This window comes from Seriola dumerili, unplaced genomic scaffold (assembly GCF_002260705.1).
Source record: "Seriola dumerili isolate Sdu_G_001 unplaced genomic scaffold, Sdu_1.0 BDQW01000331.1, whole genome shotgun sequence".
NCBI lineage: Eukaryota > Metazoa > Chordata > Actinopteri > Carangiformes > Carangidae > Seriola > Seriola dumerili.
The window spans coordinates 1,309,124-1,329,811 of record NW_019174586.1 but is presented as its reverse complement, the minus strand read 5'-3'; the positions used below and the strand labels follow the sequence as shown (position 1 = coordinate 1,329,811).

General features: G+C 41.1%; 1 protein-coding gene across 1 annotated transcript in view; it reads right to left on the bottom strand.

Moving 5' to 3' along the window:
• ahnak (AHNAK nucleoprotein) overlaps nucleotides 1-17,735 on the bottom strand; it is a 31,636-nt gene extending 13,901 nt beyond the window's left edge. Inside the window, 6 exon segments of the mRNA XM_022760134.1 lie at nucleotides 2-4,326; nucleotides 4,440-4,657; nucleotides 4,793-4,949; nucleotides 5,088-5,146; nucleotides 9,853-9,915; nucleotides 17,657-17,735. Coding sequence (XP_022615855.1) covers nucleotides 2-4,326; nucleotides 4,440-4,657; nucleotides 4,793-4,949 — 4,700 coding nt within the window. The 5' untranslated portion in view covers nucleotides 5,088-5,146; nucleotides 9,853-9,915; nucleotides 17,657-17,735.
• Between the last annotated feature and the right edge of the window lie 2,953 nt (nucleotides 17,736-20,688).

Genomic DNA, 20,688 nt, shown 5'->3' with positions numbered 1-20,688 from the left:
AGGTGTTTTTATGTCTCCTTCTAGCTTAGGAGCTGACACATCCATGTCACCTTTGAGTTTTGGACCCTTGAGATTGAAATCCACATCTGGCATTGAGAGTTTCGGTCCTGAAATTGATGGCATGTTGAATTTGGGTCCCTTGAGTTTTGCATTCGGTCCTTCAATGTCAACCTCTGGTGCACTGATGTCAACGTCAGGTGCTTTCATGTCAATGTTGGCTTTGGGAAGGCTTACATCAACATCTGGGCCTTCTACTTTTGGACCTTTCATGCCAAAGGATGGCATTTTAAATTTTGGCATTTTGAATCCACCTTTGTGCCCGTCAATGTCAACATCTGGTCCTTCAATGTCCACCTCAGGAGCTTTTATGTCTCCTTCAATCTTTGGAAGTGAAACATCCACATCTCCTTCGACTTTAGGACCTTTTAGTTTAATGTCAAAATCTGGCATCTTTGGTCCTTTGATGGTTGGCATCTTCATTTTAGGTCCTTTAATTTTTGCATCAGGGCCTTCAATGTCAATTTCTGGGGCTTTAATATCAACTTCAGGTGCTTTCACATCAATATTTGCTTTGGGGAGGTTTATATCAACATCTGGACCCTCCACCTTTGGACCTTTTATGTTAAATGATGGCATTTTGATCTTAGGCATTTCAAATCCACCCTTTGTTCCTTCAATATCAACCTCTGGACCTTTGATGTCAATTTCAGGTGCTTTTATGTCTCCTTCTAGTTTAGGAGCTGACACATTCACGTCACCCTTGAGTTTTGGACCCTTGAGATTGAAATCCACATCTGGCATTGAGAGTTTCGGTCCTGAAATTGTTGGCATGTTGAATTTGGCTCCCTTGAGTTTTGCATTCGGTCCTTCAATGTCAACTTCCGGTGCACTGATGTCAACATCAGGTGCTTTCATGTCAATGTTGGCTTTGGGAAGGCTTACGTCAACATCTGGGCCTTCTACTTTTGGACCCTTCATGCCAAAGGATGGAATTTTAAATTTAGGCATTTTGAATCCACCTTTGTGCCCGTCAATGTCAACATCTGGTCCTTCAATGTCCACCTCAGGAGCTTTTATGTCTCCTTCAACTTTTGGAAGTGAAACATCCACATCTCCATCGACTTTAGGGCCTTTTAGTTTAATGTCAAAATCTGGCATCTTTGGTCCTTTTATGGTTGGCATCTTCATTTTAGGACCTTTGATTTTTGTATCAGGGCCTTCAATGTCAATCTCTGGAGCTTTAATGTCAACATCAGGTGCTTTCAATTCAATGTTTGCTTTGGGAAGGTTTATATCAACATCTTGACCCTCCAGTTTTGGACCTTTGATGTTAAATGATGGCATTTTGATTTTAGGCATTTCAAATCCACCTCTTGTACCTTCAATATCAACCTGTGGACCTTTAATGTCAATATCAGGTGTCTTTATGTCTCCTTCTAGCTTAGGAACTGACACATCCACATCACCTTTTAGTTTTGGACCTTTTAGATTGAAATCCACATCAGGCTTATTGATTTTTGGTCCTGAAATTGTTGGCATGTTGAATTTGGGTCCTTTGAGTTTTGCATTATGTCCTTCAATGTCAACCTCTGGTGCTTTGATGTCAACATCAGGTGCTTTCACGTCAATGCTGGCTTTTGGAATACTGACATCAATTTCTGGGCCTTCTACTTTTGGACCTTTCATGCCAAATGATGGCATTTTAAATTTAGGCATTTTGAATCCACCTTTGTGGCCGTCAATGTCAATTTCTGGTCCTTCAATGTCCACCTCAGGAGCTTTTATGTCTCCTTTAATCTTTGGAAGTGAAACATCCACATCTCCCTCGACTTTAGGACCTCTTAGTTTGATGTCAAAATCTGGCATCTTTGGTCCTTTTATGGTTGGTGCCTTGACTTTGGGTCCTTTGATGTTTGCATCAGGGCCTTCAATGTCAATCTCTGTAGCTTTAATGTCAACTTCTGGTGCTTTCACATCAATGTTTCCTCTGGGCACGTTCACATCAACATCTGGCCCCTCCACTTTTGGACCTTTTATGTTAAATGATGGCATTTTTATCTTAGGTGTTTCAAATCCACCCTTTGGTCCTTCAATGTCAACCTCTGGACCTTTGATGTCAACTCCAGGTGTTTTTATTTTTCCCATCTTTGGAGCTGACAAGTCCACATCACTTTTGAGTTTTGGACTTTTGACACTTACATCCACATCAGGCATTGAGATTTTCGGTCCTGACACGGTGATTTTTGATCCTTTAATATTACCACCAACACTTTCCATGTCAACATTTTGCCCTTTCATTTCCACTTCAGGAGCTTTCACGTTAATGTCTGCTTTTGGTAGATGAACATCGACTTCTGGCCCTTCCATTTTTGGACTCTTTATTCCAAATGATGGAATTTTAAATTTAGGCACTTTAAATCCTCCTTTGTGAACCTCAGTGTCAACATCTGGAACTTCAACATCCACTACAGGTGCTTTTATGTCTCCTTCTATCTTTGGCATTGATATAGCCACATCTCCTTCAGCTCTTGGACCTTCAACTTTGATATCGACATCTGGCACCTTTGTTCCTTTTATGGATGGCATTTTCAGTTTTGGTCCTTTGAGTTTTGCATCAGGTCCTTCAATATGAGTTCCTGGAATTTTTACCTCAAATCCACCTTTAGGTCTTTCAGTATCAATTTCTTGTCCCTTGATCTGAACCTCAGGTTTTGTTGTTCTTCCCTCAATCTTTGGAACTGCCACATCTCCCTTTAGCTTGGATCCTTTCAGATTGATATCCAAATCTGGCATTGTAGTTCCTTTTTTGGACGACATCTTGAATTTCAGTCCTTCTGTTTTTATATCAGCAGCCCTACCATCAAGGTCTGGTGCTTTAATGTCAACTTGAGCTGTTTTAATGTCAATGTCAGGTTTGGTTCCTTTTATTTTTACATCAGTGCTTTCAACAACACCTTGTTTAATGTTTAGTTTGGGTGCCTTTATTTCTCCCTCAGTTTTTGGCACTGTTATATCAAAACTTCCCTCTGCCTTAGAACCCTTCAGGTTTACTGCCTCTGGGAGGCTCACATTCATAACTGGTCCTTGAATATTCGCATTTGGACCTTTGATTTGCATGTATGTCCCTTTGATGTCTTGTTCTGGTGTTTCCACCTCTTCATGTGTCACGGGTACTGATATATCTGCATCACCACTGAGTTTAAACTCAACACTAGCTCCCTCTCTCTTGATTCCTTTCATTCCAAAACCAGGCATCTTGATTTTTGACATTTCACCTTCTGTGTCTATTCCAGATGCTTTTATTCCTCCCTTTGTGCTTGGTAGGTTAACATCAACCTCACCTTTGGACTTTGAATTTGTGAGGTTAACATCCACACCTGTCACTGAAATCTTGCCTGGCCCTGAGGAATATCCTGAAGCAATATTGCCTAATGACACTGCTGATCCTCCGATCCTGCCACCTCTCAATTCAGTATCAATATCTGTGGAACCTCCACCATGTCTGACATTCGGAATATCAATACTGCCTGATCCTTTTGCCTGCGAGTTACTGATGGTAATTTCAGATACTGTCATCTTTGTTCTCTCACCTAAACTGGTGTCAGTGTCTCCCTCCTGTGTTTTATCTATTGATGTAGTCAAAATCTGCATGCCTTTTCCTGGTAAAGTCAGACTAATTGACCCTCCGTTCTCATCAGCTGAGGTTACCTCTGCACCTCCCAACCCTCCTACTGTAACATGCCTACTCCCAGTGTTTGTGCTGTCTCTTAGTGTCATGCTTGTTTCTGGCACCTGAATGCTTCCATCTCCCTGCTCCACACTCCCTCTTGAGATCTCAATGCCTCCCTGGCTGCCACCTATTCCAAAGTTTGGCCCTTTAAATCTAAGACCTGTACCTCTGTCTTTTTCTGCCTCTCTTGTAATTGTTGTGGTCTTAACTCCCCCACTGCCCCAGCGTGTCTCTGTGGAGCTAATGTGTGGCCCAGTGTAAGAGACATTACTTGACTCAAAAACTCCCTCCTCTGCTCCCCCTTTACCTGAAGGGCTGCCATGTGAGATCCTGATACGAGGAGAGCCATCTCCAGATTCGTGTCTTAGCCCCTTAAACTCTGGGCTTGAAAGTTCAAGTTGCTCACTTATGCCACTCGGCATATCCACAGTGTAGGTAGTGATGCGGCGGGTGATGGTAGTAATTGTGCTGCCATCGCTGCTTGTGCTGCTGTGCCGCTCTGTGCGAACATCTACTCCCTCTGCAAGGTCGTCAGACTTCAGCCTTGGTTTGATCTTTTTTGTGTATATTCTCTTATAGTCCTCATCATCCCCACTCTTTTGATAGAAAAAACAAGAAGGCACACAACATGGAAATGTTATTATACCATGTATTTTGTTCTGTTCCCTACGAACAAGTCAAATATCTTACAACTTAATAAAAAACTTACAAGGATGATGTCTGGACTGGAACCTCCAAACCTGGTCTTCCCCTCCCATGTCAATGTCCCCATTGGTGAACGACATGGTGTGCTCACAGGCGAGCAGCAAGGGGATTTGTTTTGTAGTTTCAGTCCAACCTTGTGGCGGTTCAGTGTCTTCAGTAGGTCAGCTGTTTCTTCTGAGCTCATGTTATCAAAGTAGATAGTGGCGCCCACAATCTGGTCACCTGTGAATTAAGTGGAGACAGTAGCAAAAAAAAGTCTGTTAAGAATACTGGATATTAGTCGACACATAGGTGGGACAATTCTTACTTTGACTTGATGAAAGACACTTATTTAGAAGGAAAAAAGGAATTTACTACCTTCATATACTTTTCCAGACCGTGCAGCAGGCGACTCTCCTTTCACCTCCTTGACGAAGATCTCTCCTCCACTTGTCTGTTCAATGGTTAAGCCAGTTTTGTCTGGCCCCTCCCAGTCTGGAAAGAGCACCTCCCTGGTTTCTTCCTCTTCAGCCATCTGTAAACATAACCAAATAATGGGTTCAAGAAAAAAAATAACAAACTACAAAGAATGTATGCATTTGCATCCAACTATACAGGAAGAAATATAGAAAATACAAGGAATTTATTGTGACTTTAAATACTCATAAAATACCTTGTTTTTGCTTTCCTCTTTTTAACCCCTGGTGTGATGGAAACTCTACCTTTGTTTTCCTACATGAAGAAAACACAGTGATGATCACTAAGACAAAATCATGACAAACAACAAAATAACATCACTTTATATTCACCAAGTAGAGACACCCTTAAGACAAATTCTATATTTGACTGAATTAAACATTTACCAAACCAGGTTTAAAAGTAGGTCCATCTTGTAGGACCCAATGGTGGACACTAGATGGTGTTGAAACCTTGTCATACAACACAGCCTCTACCTCTGCAAAAAACAAATCATTCTCTCTCTCACTCCTTTTTGCTCTGTTTTGGAAATTTGGTTGGAGTCAAACCACACCCTGCCCTGAGGAAAGCAGCCTGATCCTTCGCCTACACCCCAGCTCCAATGTCAGTAGAGAGAACAATGATGGTTAAAGCTGCCTTGCTTTAGGAAAACACGCACACGCAGACATACACAGTAACAGATACTGTACATCAGCATGTTACCTCATGCCCACTCACATGCACATCCACAAACAGCACTGTAATTCTAAAACAATTACACATTTGCATGTCGCATGTTCATACAAACAAGGCACACCAAACTTATTATTGTGTTCACTAATGACAGATACATATCAATTTCAGTCTAGGTTGACCATAAATTTGTTCTAATTTTGTTCAATATATATCACTGCACACAGTTTAAACTTTTAAACACTAAGGTGCGCATAGTAATACAAAAACATATATCATGTTACTTACTGGGTGTGGTCATTAGTCTTTACTAGATATTGCTGGCCATGATACAGAATCTCTTTCAATAAGCAAACGATGTAACAGTTCACCATATTCCTATTACTTCACATCAAGCCAGTTCACAAGCATGCTTGACTTAAACTGTGTATGTGTACTGTCGTAAACACATATGCGACCATCACAATAATAATAAAGTTTGTTTGCATCATCTTCTGCTTCCTCAAACATGCTGACTAGTATCCACGCTCCTCTTTTGAACAGCCAACCCATTGTTGAGCCGTATATCTCTACCTAGCCAGCAATTGCTTGCATGTTTTTACAATGCAGTCATTTGGCCCACACTTTAATCCATTTTTCCCATACACACATGATGTTTCTTGCTCAGACACCTTCCATGTACATGGAGACACAGGGAACCAAACCACCAACCTTAATATTAAAAGACTACCCTTTCTACCGACTGAACTACAGCCACTCACCAATTTAATGGTTCAATGCATGAACCGACAAGTCATCGTCCAGAGGACCCACTGACTAGATAATAAGTAGTGGAACTGTGTTAGAAAACAAAAAAGATTGTTTTTTTTTTAAAAAAAAAAAAAGCAAGGTCATTCAATGTGCTGTTTTCATTGCTTGAGCATCTGACTTGATCATACCAACAGCAACCAGTCAATGTTTCACAGTACTAAAACTTTTTTTTGCTGAATGGTATCGCACTGTGAGACACAAATAAAAGCTGTATCGCAAAAGTAATTTCAGAGAATCATTCATCATCATCACCAGCCAATGCAAATATTAAAAGCCTATCCATGCGATGACACAAAAGAAATAGGATGTGAGTCATGGTGGTGAATGGTTGCTTGTGTTTTTCATGGGATGTACTTGACAACCAGAGACTAACTAGGAAAGGGAAAGCCTGTAACTTTAAATAACATAATTAGACCAATAAGCCACAACCCCCCCACCCCACCCCCATTCATTGAAGCTGCCACACTGCTCTGCAAGATAACAAGCTGCTGAGAACAAGAGGAACCTGAGGCAAAGATAACAAAACAGCTGTTTCCAAAGGGTCGGTATTATGCATCACTCACTTAACTGCCATCTGCCACTCTCTCCACACTTCCAACGTACAGTATATTAAACAAAATGAGAAGTTTGGAAGAAGACAACACTAATGGTTTGGATAGTTTGCTGGGATTTCAAAAAATACTAGTGGAGACCTGTTTGTCTCCTAATGTAATTAAGGTAGTGTGTTAAAATATTACCATGCATACAGCAACTATGCCTGGATTTGCTCCAGTGCTTTTACATGGAGATAAATAATAATTTTGGCAGATATGTAGGCTATACATTAAAATGTTTTAACAAAATTTTTCTGTTCCCTGCTTGAACATTTATGTATCAACTGTCAAACTCTAAATTGTAAAAACAAAACAAAAAAAAAAATACATGGAAAACAGGACTGTCTAGACTTCTGTGTCAATAAAGATTATGAAACTAAAATTAACAGAGCAGATTTCTGAAAAAACATAGGGTGTGTGAGAAAGCAACACAGACACTTGGAATGCCAAGTGATTTGCAAACTGTCTCCCTAGTTTGCTGGACCCTATCCAAGAACACATAACACGCAATACACCAATTAACACACGTCAATAAATAGACTGGCCCTGCATGACTGGGAACACTGGAAAATGCAAGCAATGCTTTGAGGTAATATTAAGGCCTCTCTCTAAAATAGCCTTTCGCAAACTCTCGGGACTGAATAACAAGGGCCAGGGCCACCAACATCGATAGGGATGGTGTTTATGCCAAAGATGATACCAACCACTTGTACGCATCCACAACCTGATCTTCTTCCCCCTCTCTCTCTTTCTCCTCTCCCTTTCAATCTCATTGTGTCTGTCAGTGTGACTTGAACATAAATCATGAAACCTCAAGCCTTAAATCTGCTCCATTATGTCGATCAAATACAGTGCGGAGGGGACAAATAAGGCAGTTTGCAGTGCCAAATATCCAGCTTTATCCAATTAATTTTATATATAACAAATTCCATTCATGTCAGCTGACACTGCCAGTTATAGTATCTTAACAAGGCTCCTCTGATCCCACCCTGAGAGTATCTGGACTGAACCAAAAGAATTTGTGTTTTCCCCATGGGTCACAATGTGGCTCAGTTTACACATCCACCTCCTCTCTTCACTCAGTCAATGAAAACAGACAAAAATAGCTGAAAATCTTTTCACATGATCTTGGTTTCCTCACTTTTTTCGTTCTTCCACTTGCCTCTCAGGGCTTATTGGTATTGCAAAGAACTGTTTAGCGTTTGAGATGGGGCCAGTGAAGATGAAACACTTAAACTCTCACACAAGGCACATATTATTATTGGCTGGATTACATTTTTGAAATAAACAATTCGCAGAGACAAAGGGAAGGCAACATCTATGTGTTCACAAAAACTCCCCAAGAGCAAGGGAGAGAAAACAGTTTTCTTATTCATTTTTCAATCTCTCACTCAAAGGCACAACTTCAGTTTTCCCTCCTTATCCATCTGTCTATTTTCATCCATAATCACCCTTTCATTTTTAAACCTCTTTTCCTCCTCCCGCATTTTACCCAGGCTCTGAGGTTCTCCATGAGAGAGAGTGCACTATTTGGGCCGTCCTTACTCTCCTAGTTTTGACATATTTCTGGCAGAAAGCTGCAGGGAGGAGCTGAGCCTCACAGCAATATAGGAGGGAAGGAAGGAACTCAGTGAGAAGGAGGGAGATGGAAAGAAGAGGAAATGGTTAAAAAAAAATGAAAGCAAATGGTTGTGAGACTGCTCTGTGGAATGTTAGCAGTGACGACGGGGTAAGACAGCCGAGTAGAAATGAAAATTTGGGGCTATTTCTGACGTGTGTTCTCAGAGACGTACAATGCCATACAGTGCATAGGGCATCGGGAATATTTGCAGGAAAATCTCTTTGCTTTTTCATTCTTTACTAAACTCAGTCTCAGAATCCCCCTCTGTACACAAGCTCAGAATATGCCTTAACAATTATAAACTATGATGGAAATAGGGGCAAACATGGATACAAGTAATGATCCAAAAAGATCATATGATTAGATATGGATTGTGTTGTAAACAGATACTAAATAAGTAAGCCCCTGTTCTTGGGATCATAAGACAGGCAGACAGTCTGTGACTCAAAGCGATCAGGCAATATGACAATCAACCAGTCCTCTATCCTTCCCTTTTATTTCTCTTCTTTTCATGTCTGAGGGTGACATTCCTGGTGTCACATGTCCTTAAATTTCATTAGTGATGTCATCTAAAGCGTATTTGAAGGACACACAAAATGAGATCTTAGCAAAAAGCATTGAAGAAACCCTGAAAGCGGGAGGAAAATTAGGGGAAAGGGAGATAGATGAGCTTGTCTATATATCATATTTTATTATGGCCTAGCATGTGTGTTGAGCAAGGGGTGTCATGGGCACAGCCAGCTAGACAAAAGCTTGTGTTTACTTCTGGCTTGTCATTGGCCTTCAGAGGCTGTGTGTGGTTTTGGATTAGTATGCCTTTTCATCTAGCTTTTCCCTCCACTCAAAAGGAATAAACCTCCCAAAGATGCAGACTACAAACAGTTAAAACAGTGTGAGCTTGGCGGGCTTTTGGCAAGGTTATTTCATAAGAAGGGGAAAGGGGTTCGAGCGGAACAGGTGGTCGCTGGGGGAGGAAGGAGGGGTGCAAGAGGAGGCTCGGGGAGCAGAAGCAGCCAAGTGTCAGGTTTCCACAAGGCAGGCCTTTCACAGCTGAATGACGGTGGCATGACCTTCCAGGTTCAAAGGAGGCTTTACAACAAACATTCCAACAGTGGTTTGGTGTCTGGCCGCATAAGAGAGCGCTGTTCTAAGGTGACACTGACTAGATGGCCTTGGAGCGGAGTGATGGGTAGAGAGAAATTAAGTTTTCTTTGCACCACTGATGTGATGTGTGGATCTTATGCATCATGTCGAGGGACACTTACCTTAGATTGCTCAAGCAATGCCAAGGGCTTCGGTCTTATGCTGTGATGCTTCTTTCTTGACTTCTGTTGACAAAAACAATGAGAAGATTGGAGTTTACTTAATATGAATTTTAAAATATATATACAGTTAATTACACTACCATGGGCAATACAAAAGAACCATATCACAAATTCATCATGCTGTTCTCCTATACAATAACACAACATGTTTGACAGATGAGTAAACAAATTCCTCACATAAAAAGTCACTGTTGCATTATTAGTTGTGTCCTCACATGACAGCCACGTATAGCGGTGTTACAGACAAGATTTACTCATGGTATTTTACTGCACATGCTCAATGGACCCTCCATCACCAATCATAGCCTTCAGAGTCTTCAATAATTAACCAACCAATGGTAGCAGTATTGACCCTGACAAGTAATTATGCAAAACACTCCCTTTGAGGTTAATCAGTCCACCTGCTTCTTCAATGTGGCTCTGACTTCTGCAGAAGAGGACACGGATGGACACACTAACACACTGTCTATCCAGGATCCTGCTCAGTTTGATGGAATTTGAAACTGAGAGTTAAAAAGAAACAAATCAAGTTTTAGAGGAAATCTAAAAGGAAATGTTCTCTAAAATGTGTTTGTAAATTCCTCTACGCTCACTGACTGTGAAACAAGACTTCCCTGCCAAGGTGTGACGTACAAACTCACTGCAGTATAATGGCAGAAACAGGTAGCCATATAAGCCAATATAGCAGGAAAATGTTGTTGCTGTAACTGTATTCATCATTTGGATTCCGAGTTTCATACTGCATGCCAAGTCAATCTTACTTTTACCCGCTGTAACTAGCCCAAAATCTTACAAGATTTATGAGAATTATTGTTTCAACCCACCGGCATATTGTGAAACAAAGCCTTCTCTTTGTCAGTCTCAGTACAAACAGAACCAGACTTGATGTGTGTACAGACAGGCATCTACCGGTGGGAACATGTCCCTCAGAAAAATTCTTTCGAGACAGGCTCTCCAACCCCATCATTAACCTCCCCCTCCCCAGTCCCCCCGTGTTCAATAAACTAAAGTGCTCATTACCGTGGTGAAAATTACACCAAATAACTGTGTTTGTGAGACTCTGAAACCATTTCTAAACAGTCGGGGTTTAAATACCTTTGCTAAACACTAAATGCAATAGAGAGAAAGTGAGCAAACGTGTCCTTTTAAAAGCAGCAATAGCAGTGAAAAGCTTGTAAAAAGTTTTTGCCCAAGAATGCATTGTTGTTGACTGCTTTGAACTGGTCCTATGTTGAAATAGATGGGACATAGCTGAGATAAATGGCAGCCAGTACGTGGTTGTCATTGTGTTTGTGTAGGAAGACTTGTGCCACAGCAGCTGTGTACACTCCCTGGCCGATACTCTAGTTACAGAGACGCATTCATCAGACTGCCGTGTTGGGGAGTCATTCAGGTACAGGGATGACTGAATGACACTTTTAAAAGGTACAAATTGAATGGTTAAACATGAGGCCCAAAACAAAATCAGATAATGGGTATGTGAGATCTCTGTGAAAGAGACTTATTACTTATTTTCATAAGATTTTCTGATGAACATCCAGATACATGAAGCAAAAAAAATACATAGTCTCATGCAAGTAGATTTTTTTTTACAATGGCCATATCTGAATAAACACAGTCAAATGATAAGAAAACAGGTTGTCACACCTTCAGCACTCAGTTCCTTGGTGAGACCACACACACTCACACACACACACACACACACACACAAACACACACAACACAGTAAGGTGAAACGTGGTCACCAACAGTGGCGAAAGCAAATAAAAACACATGCTGTGCTCAAGAGTAGAAATACCACGCCACAGTCCACGAGGTGGATCACGTCGCTTTGCCTCTGCTCTGCTTACAGAGGGAGCAGCTCAGAGCACAGCCCCACCCAGGCCTCCAGTCACACACATTCCTTGATAGAGCCGTCAGGCCAGCTGGAAGTGAGCCCAGCCTCTCCCCACAATGACTAACTATAAAGAAATGTCCTCTCTCTCTCTCTCTCTCTCTCTCTCTGACTCTGACTCCAGCTTCGTTCTATGCCGCCCACCCTGGACCCTGCCTGAGTGGCCACCCTCCTGCAGCCAGTCCACCACACCCCCCACCTCCAGGTTCTGCTCAAATAAACAAGAACACCACATCCAGTCACATAGGCACATTTAACGGCACCGTGAAACACAGTCTCTCAAATGAACGCTGAAAAGTAACAGGACTGGCTGAATGGATCCCATTTCAATCATCCATACACACAGCTCCTATAATTATCGTAGCTGGCTCCACCTGTGCAATCAGTTACAACAAACAGTACTCTACATGTCACTACTGTCCATTTCCACCCCAGGCTTTAGCTCTTATTCTACGCCTTCAGAACACATACTGTACCTGGTCATAGTTTGTACTTAGATCACAGCACACTGGTAACTGATCAAAGTGGCTTTAGCCAGTTCATCTGGTTGATTGCCAAATCCAATCAGTTTGGTGAACAGAAAACAGGAGCAGTGTGACAATGATTAAAGCTCAGTCATAAGTGAATCAGGCACAGCGGTGCTGTTGAGTGATAAGATTTGATTATGAGCAAATAAAAAGGCCTCAGTGCAGGGAGGGAAAGAGGGAGAGAGGAGCAGTGACCAAATCAGTCTTGTTGTCAAAACAGACTCTGTGTTCCCCTCTCTGCACTGCAGTTTGACGCAGCAAGTACAACAAACACAAAAGGAGACACAGCAGGCCCCAGCGTAGGTTCACTCTTCCCCCAAAAACGCAGATAGGACATGCATGTGTGACGCATATAAAAGGAATGCACGTCAAAATAAATGGTTCTTTTCTGCACTCCATAGTCCACATAGCCCTAAACCAAACCACAAGTCCTGCAGAAGACCAAAGCCTGCCCACTGACGCCAAGTTGGCCTGCTGCTGATTAAACCATTGTGACTTTGGCAGGAGTCGTGCACTAAATGGAAAAACTGATGAAGACTCTTAAAACACTCTTCTCTTGCTTTTACGAGATCACAAACAAGACCAGGGGTTGCGCGTTGAGAGTACATTTCAACTTTGCCTTGATTTTCATGTAAATTATATTTTAAGCCTCGTGTTCACAAAAGGAAAGTAGCTTAAAGGTTCTATACTGTATGAGGCAGTACGTGCCAGATAACTCATGGTTCCTATCATTACTCATTGTTCTCTGTTACACCCCTAGATGTTCCTAGGAGGGAGGATCTCAATTTGAATTTCCTCTCCCAGGGTTTCTTCAATTTTTTCCTAATGCGCTAAGGTTTAAAGGGGAGTGTTTTCTTAGGAACTTAGGCAGCATCATAAACTGTACTGTTGTGTGCCTCGAAAATCCCTCTGAGACATTATATGTGATATTGGGCCATACAAAAAAGGTTGACATAAAAGTCGAAAGAACACAACCGTAACATTTTAGCAAAAATGAAAGCGGTCATTTGACTATAGCTGAAATTCTGAAATGAGAAGTGATCCAGGGCTGGTTCCTACAGGCAGTTTCAGAGCCAAGAACATTGAGCAACTAACAAAGTAAAACAATATGATGAAGAAAAGCACAGCCATGTTTCTGAGATGAAGATGGCACAACTGGCATAACTAGTTACACCAGAGAGAGTGAGATAAAGAGAAAGGGGAGAGTGAAGTTAATACAGTTCTGACACATAATTAGGATATCATTTCAGGTTTGCAGACATCCACACCAGCCCTTCCGGAGGCCATGTCATGTAACTGTCCTACTTCAACTTAATTTAGTTTGGCAACTTAGTCAGGATTTGTTTCAGTCTTCCACAGCTGCTGTTTGAACAAGAACAAATGCAAGTCCATTCATGGAGCAGGAGGTGAGAAGGTTAAAGGCAGGGCTAGATGGAAACCATAGGAGCAGAATGTATATATAGACATAAGACTTCCTTGGCTGTAGAACCTGAAGCATTAGCACTGCATTAGGATATGTATTCGTACTTAATATTTAGACCACATAGCGCAGAGTTGTTTAGAGCAAGAGATGTTGGACTGTGAGGAGTGCCATCCTTGAGTATCTTGTGCCAGATAAAGAAAGCCTAAACAAAGCTGAATGTATTTCTAAATTTACATTCCAAGCCCTGCCGCCCTGACATTTTGGGCGCCTCATTCCAAATAGAGTTTTTGTAACAGATGCCGCATGTCACTCCTTGTGCAAGGCAACATAACAGCGTTTGTGGGGGTTGGGGTGCAAGACAAGACAGTTAGTGTGTGTGTGTGTGTGTGTGTGGGGGGGGGGGGGGGGGGGCAGGTGCAGTGAGGCAACTGTTACGTAAGATTTATTGTTTTTGGATGGTGTCGTACCACAGATGTTTAGCTGAGCAATGGCGAACGTTGCAGGCTTATCAGACAAAATGCGATGCTTGCAAAAGTCCCACCAAGCTTGTGTGCACGTGCATGGGTGTGACTTACAGGGGTATTATGCGTAACTTGTGATGACTGTCTCATCATACCTCTCAAAACACTATTTCTCAACCAGAAGGCAGCCGATGATAATGATAGCCACTCCGTAGAGCATACTGAGGGCATGCTGAAACATTCCAGCCCAGCATGGATGGATGAAAAGGGAGTGGCTGCTGAGTGGACTGCCTAGAAAGACTCTCTAAAATCACACACCACAGTTAGATGTTTATTTGCAGCAGGAGGAAAACTAAACATCCCTCACTGGAGCAGTTGTGTATCTACAAATTCACTATTGTGTTATTTACCCAAGCTCTAGGGTGGGACTTCAGCGAGTTTGCTGGAACTTCAGGATGTCCAAGAGCCCAGCTTTGCTTCTAAATGAATGCCAAGTGTGAAAAAAAAGCTATAGTTTGATTGCATTCAGCCTCCCTTCTTTCAGCTTATTCACTAAATCCACCTCCCTCTTTTTGCCTCTCCACGCTGTCCCTCCTTTTAACCACCCACTCAACAAACCCATGAGGAAATGACAGAGGAAGTGTGCTAGAGACCAGCTTCTTTCCGTTTCACACTGGCACGGCTGAGTAACACAGCTCCTCCCGTCTGCCAGTCAACAGGACAAGAATATATAGTGGCTCTGGTGGACTGCTGTGATAAATATTTTGACATGGTCAAGCTAAGACTCCAAACAGTTCTTCAGGCTAGTAAAGATGCTGTTTGCCACATGGGTGGCAAGTGCAACAAAATCACCATGAGTGGCACTCACAGAGGGATATCGGCTATGATGACCGAGCAAGATTCTATCAGTTAAGCTTCTTCAAAATTTCACAGTGTGGTTTTTGGCATTCCAGATGTCTTACATTAATCTAGGTGACAACATAATGTAGCCTCTGTACTGCTGCAGTGATAGACGTTGCAAGTATTTAAATAAACAGTATCCGCCCCAGGTCACAACTGACTGGCTTTAGCTGCAGGCAGTGAGGAACCAGTTCTGAAACTTTCCACGCCTGAAAAATAAGTTTATAATGTAAGTTATTTACTTTGTTTTTATGTTCCCATTTTATATACCCATACCATTGCAGCAAAACTCTCCACATGAAGTAACATGTCATATAATACGTCTCGCCATATTATCACCAAGTAAAAGTGGAATTTTTGAAATACAAAGAACACTAAACACTTATAACTTTAACACACACCTACTGCCCAAAGATCTTTTAGCCCTGTGTGACCATTTGGCTCTTCAGGCAGTCTGAGTCACAATCAATCACCTTGACAAGAGTGACTTGAGAAATGCCAGACAGTTACAGCTGTGGAGCCCTAAACATGAGTTAAGTGCGCATTGTAGAAAAAACTGTGCAGAGCGGAGCACTCCACTGAAATGACTTTTGGGTGTGGCAGCAGGGAGCTGTGGAGGACAGGCAACTGCACACACAGAAATTTGACTTTCAAGTGAGATACGACAAAGGATTATGTATGAGGTTGTTTTTTTTTATCTGCTTTTGCCACTATTTGAACAAACACATCACATCAAAACGCAGAGCAGACGATATGTGGTGATTCAAGTTTGAACCACACCTGGAAAGATGCCACTTCTGCTTTACATATACATAAGGAGGAAAAATAAATATCTCACAACTTTTGGGTTTATAAAATGCGTTCCTGTCTTTCTACAAATGTGCGAAGTCTTCGCTCCCCCTCTATGCCTCAAACCTGGTTTCAATTAGCTTGTCTTTCCAAACCACTACATTCCATTACTCCCCTCCTCGCCCCCGCCCCACCCATCCCCCCTCACTAACTCACTCCCTGGCTCTCTTTCCCCGTCTTCCTCCCTCCTTCTCCTCTTCTCCCCTCACTCCTCCCCTGCACACCCTGGCTGGGAGCCCAGGTTAAAAGACCCAAGGTAACAGAAAGAAAGAGAAATCTCTCTCTGCCAAAGAAAAAGTAAGCTATATATATATATAAAAAAATAAAAATAAAAAAAACATACATGCCTCAGCACAAAGCAGCAGTGATAGTTTTGAACTTTCTCTTACGTAACACTAGCTGGAAAGGAGGGACGCTTTGTTCAAAAACTTATCACATCAAGAAGCTTGAGACAAGATCGCTACATTCCACGAAAGCATACTGCATTAAAATATGCCCATATATGACATAACATGAGATTAGGCAAAGAAAAAGTTGTGATTGGTACGTTTAATTTGAAACCCCCTGGATACCCCATAAAGGACCTTTGGATGTGCTTGGAGGGACCCACTGCGATAGCATGTATGGGGTTTTTTCCTCTTTTCTTTTTTGGCTGTAAAGGGTGTGCCTCTGTGAGGAGACAGCGAAGCAAGAAGGGAGGGAGAAAAAAAGGAGGGGGGAGGAGGGAGGTGAAGGAGAGGAATCCACACCCAAGCTTGTTGCTGCAGGCTTCCATAGGGAAGTACCTTCACGTTATAAACTTCCAAATCTCAGCGAAGGGCGTTGGACAGATAAGAGAAACACCTCGTCTATAATATCAACTCACACAGCCTAACTCTTTTATCTTTCCAGCGCTTATTCCTTTCCACCTTCAGTGTGTGTGATATTCCAGTGCCATAAAAAAGTTTCTTATCTCACAGACTAGGGATTATGAATATGGAGAGTGAAATAAACATTGCATAATAGTCAAATTACTTCACAAATACAGAGTGAGGAGGTGTTACCTCTCATATCCAAAGGGGCAAAAATCATATGAAGCTCCTCTTTATTCTCTCGACAACAATGGGTTCAGCACTTATATGCAACTTAGATAACAACCTTTGTGTGTAGTTAAAGGAAAAGTGAAGTGCGCAACTCCAGTCCTCTGCATTCATATGGTGGCTGTGGATACACACCCACTTCTCATGTGCTGCACCATTTTAAATCAGCATTTAAAACTTATGATAATATTCGCAAAACATTACCACCACATTAACAGGAAAACTCACATGTGTTTTCTATTCATACAACTGAACAAAACAGCAAAACTGCCCTATGAGAAAAACCATAAGATAACACAGGAGATAAACACATAGGACAAATAGGAAAAAAGTCACTGTCATCTTACTTATGATACACAGTCTCACTACAAGTGCCCATTGGAATATTACAGGAACGTTGGACTTCACTTTGACACTTTTGCAACTTAGTTGATAAAACTTTGGTCAAGTTATTGTAAGTGAATATTATAGTATATTATATATATAGTATTTTGTAGCACTGTTAAGTTTTAAGCAAAGTACAACTCGCAACAAAGTACAGAAACACAGTTTTTAAAACAAACCAAAAAACTTTCATTTCAATCTGAGGAAAGAAAAAAGTGCATCTTTACCTGTGCGCAGTCTTTGCGCCCAAGAAGCCTCACACCAGCTTGAGCATCCTTGAAAACGTGTCCTCTCCCCTTCTCCCCAGCCCAAGAAAAGCACCTCTTCCAGTCACAACTTTGCAGTCTGTTAGGATTCTGTCACTCCTTTCCTATGTCTCGATCAACCAAGTTTCCAGGGCGTTTTCTCCCCCCCTCTCTCCCTCCCTCCTCTGCTGTGAGTTGATTTTAACTTCTTTCTTTTTTTCTATGTGGCTGCTCCTCTGGGCTGAGCAGAGTGGTTGGACAGGGAGTTGGGTAGGGCTCCTGGTTTGCAGAAGGAGGGGAATGCAGGGGAGGGGACCGGTGCGAGGGAGTGGTCCTCAGCAGCCATGGGACCACCCACTGCTTCACATCGAGGGCTCCGATGACATGCAAGTAAAGTAACTTCTGCTTTAAAAAATGAACAGAAATTAATTGCAAAACACCTATATCAAATTTCAATAAGTCCATTTAACAGAAATATTTTAACAGCAGCCAGTCAGCTTTTGAAAGTGCGTATCAGTCAAAATGAGCAGTGACTGAGAAAATATTTTTTTGAGTCACATGTTATTGAAGCAAGATATTTTTGGCATGGCTTTGGACATTTTTTCTTCATCTTTGCTGCCAGTACTAATACCAAAACTGGATAACATTTTGACTGTTTTGAGCTAATTTAAGGCACATGACACACCTCACTATATCCATCTACCCATACGCAAGCTTTGCATAAGTACTTTCACATTATACATGTATCCTTGAGTCGGTGACGGTGGAAACTCGGTTGTGATTGGCCAGTGAGCTCAGTCCCGGAACACTCATGCAGAACGCTCTCAAGCACATGGATTTGCAGCAGCCCACCTGGATTTGAGGATAAGAATGAAATACACAGAGTAACGCACCACAAAATGGGTCATATCATATCATCATATGATAGACAATGACATAAACATGTTATTATGGCGCTTAAATTACTGCACACAAACTGATCCAAAGTTGTCATTAACAAAATGACTCAAGAATGAGTCCTTTGCTTACATAGGCCAAAGCGTCTATTTACAAGACAAGATTTTCTGTCTTTGTCTCCAAGTTCACTTATTTTAACAATGCCCACCCTGAACAGGATCTTATTGAATTGCAATAGCTGCATGTTTTATATTGAATAACTTTATTTCTGCTTTGGATTTATTTATTTATTTTGATGGAAGATATCAAAAGCATGCTTTACATTGTTATTTTCCATTACAGCTTCGGCTGAAAACAGCAATTGTAAAGTCTCAGTAATTGCTGGAAGGAATACCAAACTGTCTTCTCTGCATAATTTCGTAAGATCTCTGTGTCACATGAAAGATTTTTTTTTGGAATGAAACTCTTCTCATTTTTATAGGTACTGTTCCTCTTACAGCCCACTGTTATTTCAAGTATTTTAAGTATAGTATTTTACAGCCATGATGCACTAAATGATGTTTCATTTTTCCACTGACACAATATTGTTGTGGAGCACATTTTAATCTCCACACAGAGATACATGTTCCTACAAGTTCTAAGGACCAGCAAAAGCAAACAGTTCGCATCCGAACTCACTCTGAATTTTTTTTTTTTTTCCCTCACTTAGTAACTTTTGTTTTATAAAACTCAAAAACACTGCAAATGATCACTAAGAGTTAAGGCAAATTTGAATTTGTGCATCTGTTTCACTGTGGTGGAGAAATAAAGGATATATGTGAGCCACTGAGTCATATTGGGTGGTGCCTCGGGCTAATTCAGCCTGGGATAACGGGTAATATTGGCTCAGCAAATGAGTCCTTACAGGCTTATAGATGAGAATGTCTGATAAAACACGAGTTCAGTAACAAAAACAATATTTTAGGTGTGATCCCACAGAGCCCTGTCACATATACTCTGCATCGACACCGTCCATCATGTTCCAAATTAGTTCATTTGAACTGATTTTAAACCATGTGTTATTTAACAGTTGCTATATACTATTTTACAGTTATTAACACTTAACATTTCAACCATCTATCCATTATTTTTATCTTTTCAACCATTTATCTATATATCTTTTATTCAGCTTTGTATTTCAACTATCCATCATGTTTAGTTAATTAGCTTTTAACTATTGTTCCCTTTTTTTATATACAGTCTATTATTGTTCCATTACGTTTAGCCTTTAAAACCATTTTCTCTATAATTTTTTTATCTTCTATTCATTAGCTACAACTTCATTTATTCCAACTGTCCATCCATAACTTTTTACTAACAATTTCAACTATTCCTCCATTATTTTAAGATAACCATTTCAACTATTTACGCATTGGCCTGCTTTTAGCTAGCTATTTCAACAATTTTCCCTTTAACCTTCTTCAAGATAGCTATTTCAGCTGTTTATCCATTATTTTTAGCCACCTACTTCAACCATTTTCGTCTAACTTTTAAGTTTAATTTCATTGAAATAATTGTTTTTAGCTTGCTATTTCAACTGTTTATCCATTACTTTTACCTAACTAGTTGAATTCTTTATGTATTGATTTAATAATATTTAATACCTTAATATTACTACAGCTGTTTAGACTTTTCTTCTCACTTCCTAACTAGCTTTCACACACTCTCAATCATGACTTAGAGATCATGTGTTACAGCTGACCCAATATGGGGATATATTTTTATACCAAACCATAATTTCTATTTTTATTTTACTTTATTTTTTTGGCAAGCTACTCTATAATATTAACATGTATCCCCTTGCAACTGCAGGATATGTGTCTGCATACAGTTTTGCAAATGGCCTGTCATGTGGGATGTTGAAGTATGTACATGTATGTGTTAATGTATGTGTATGCTTGTTCACCTCTTACTTCAATGTGCAGCGTCCTTGAAACACCCCTCACCAACCTGTCGCACCCATTCTCCACAGGGTGAAAAAGCAAACACCATGCAAGGAGTAGAGCAAACACAGAGGAAGTTACTGCGTGGCTTTGTGGGGAAAGAACAGGGAGTGGCGCACACACGCACACGCACAC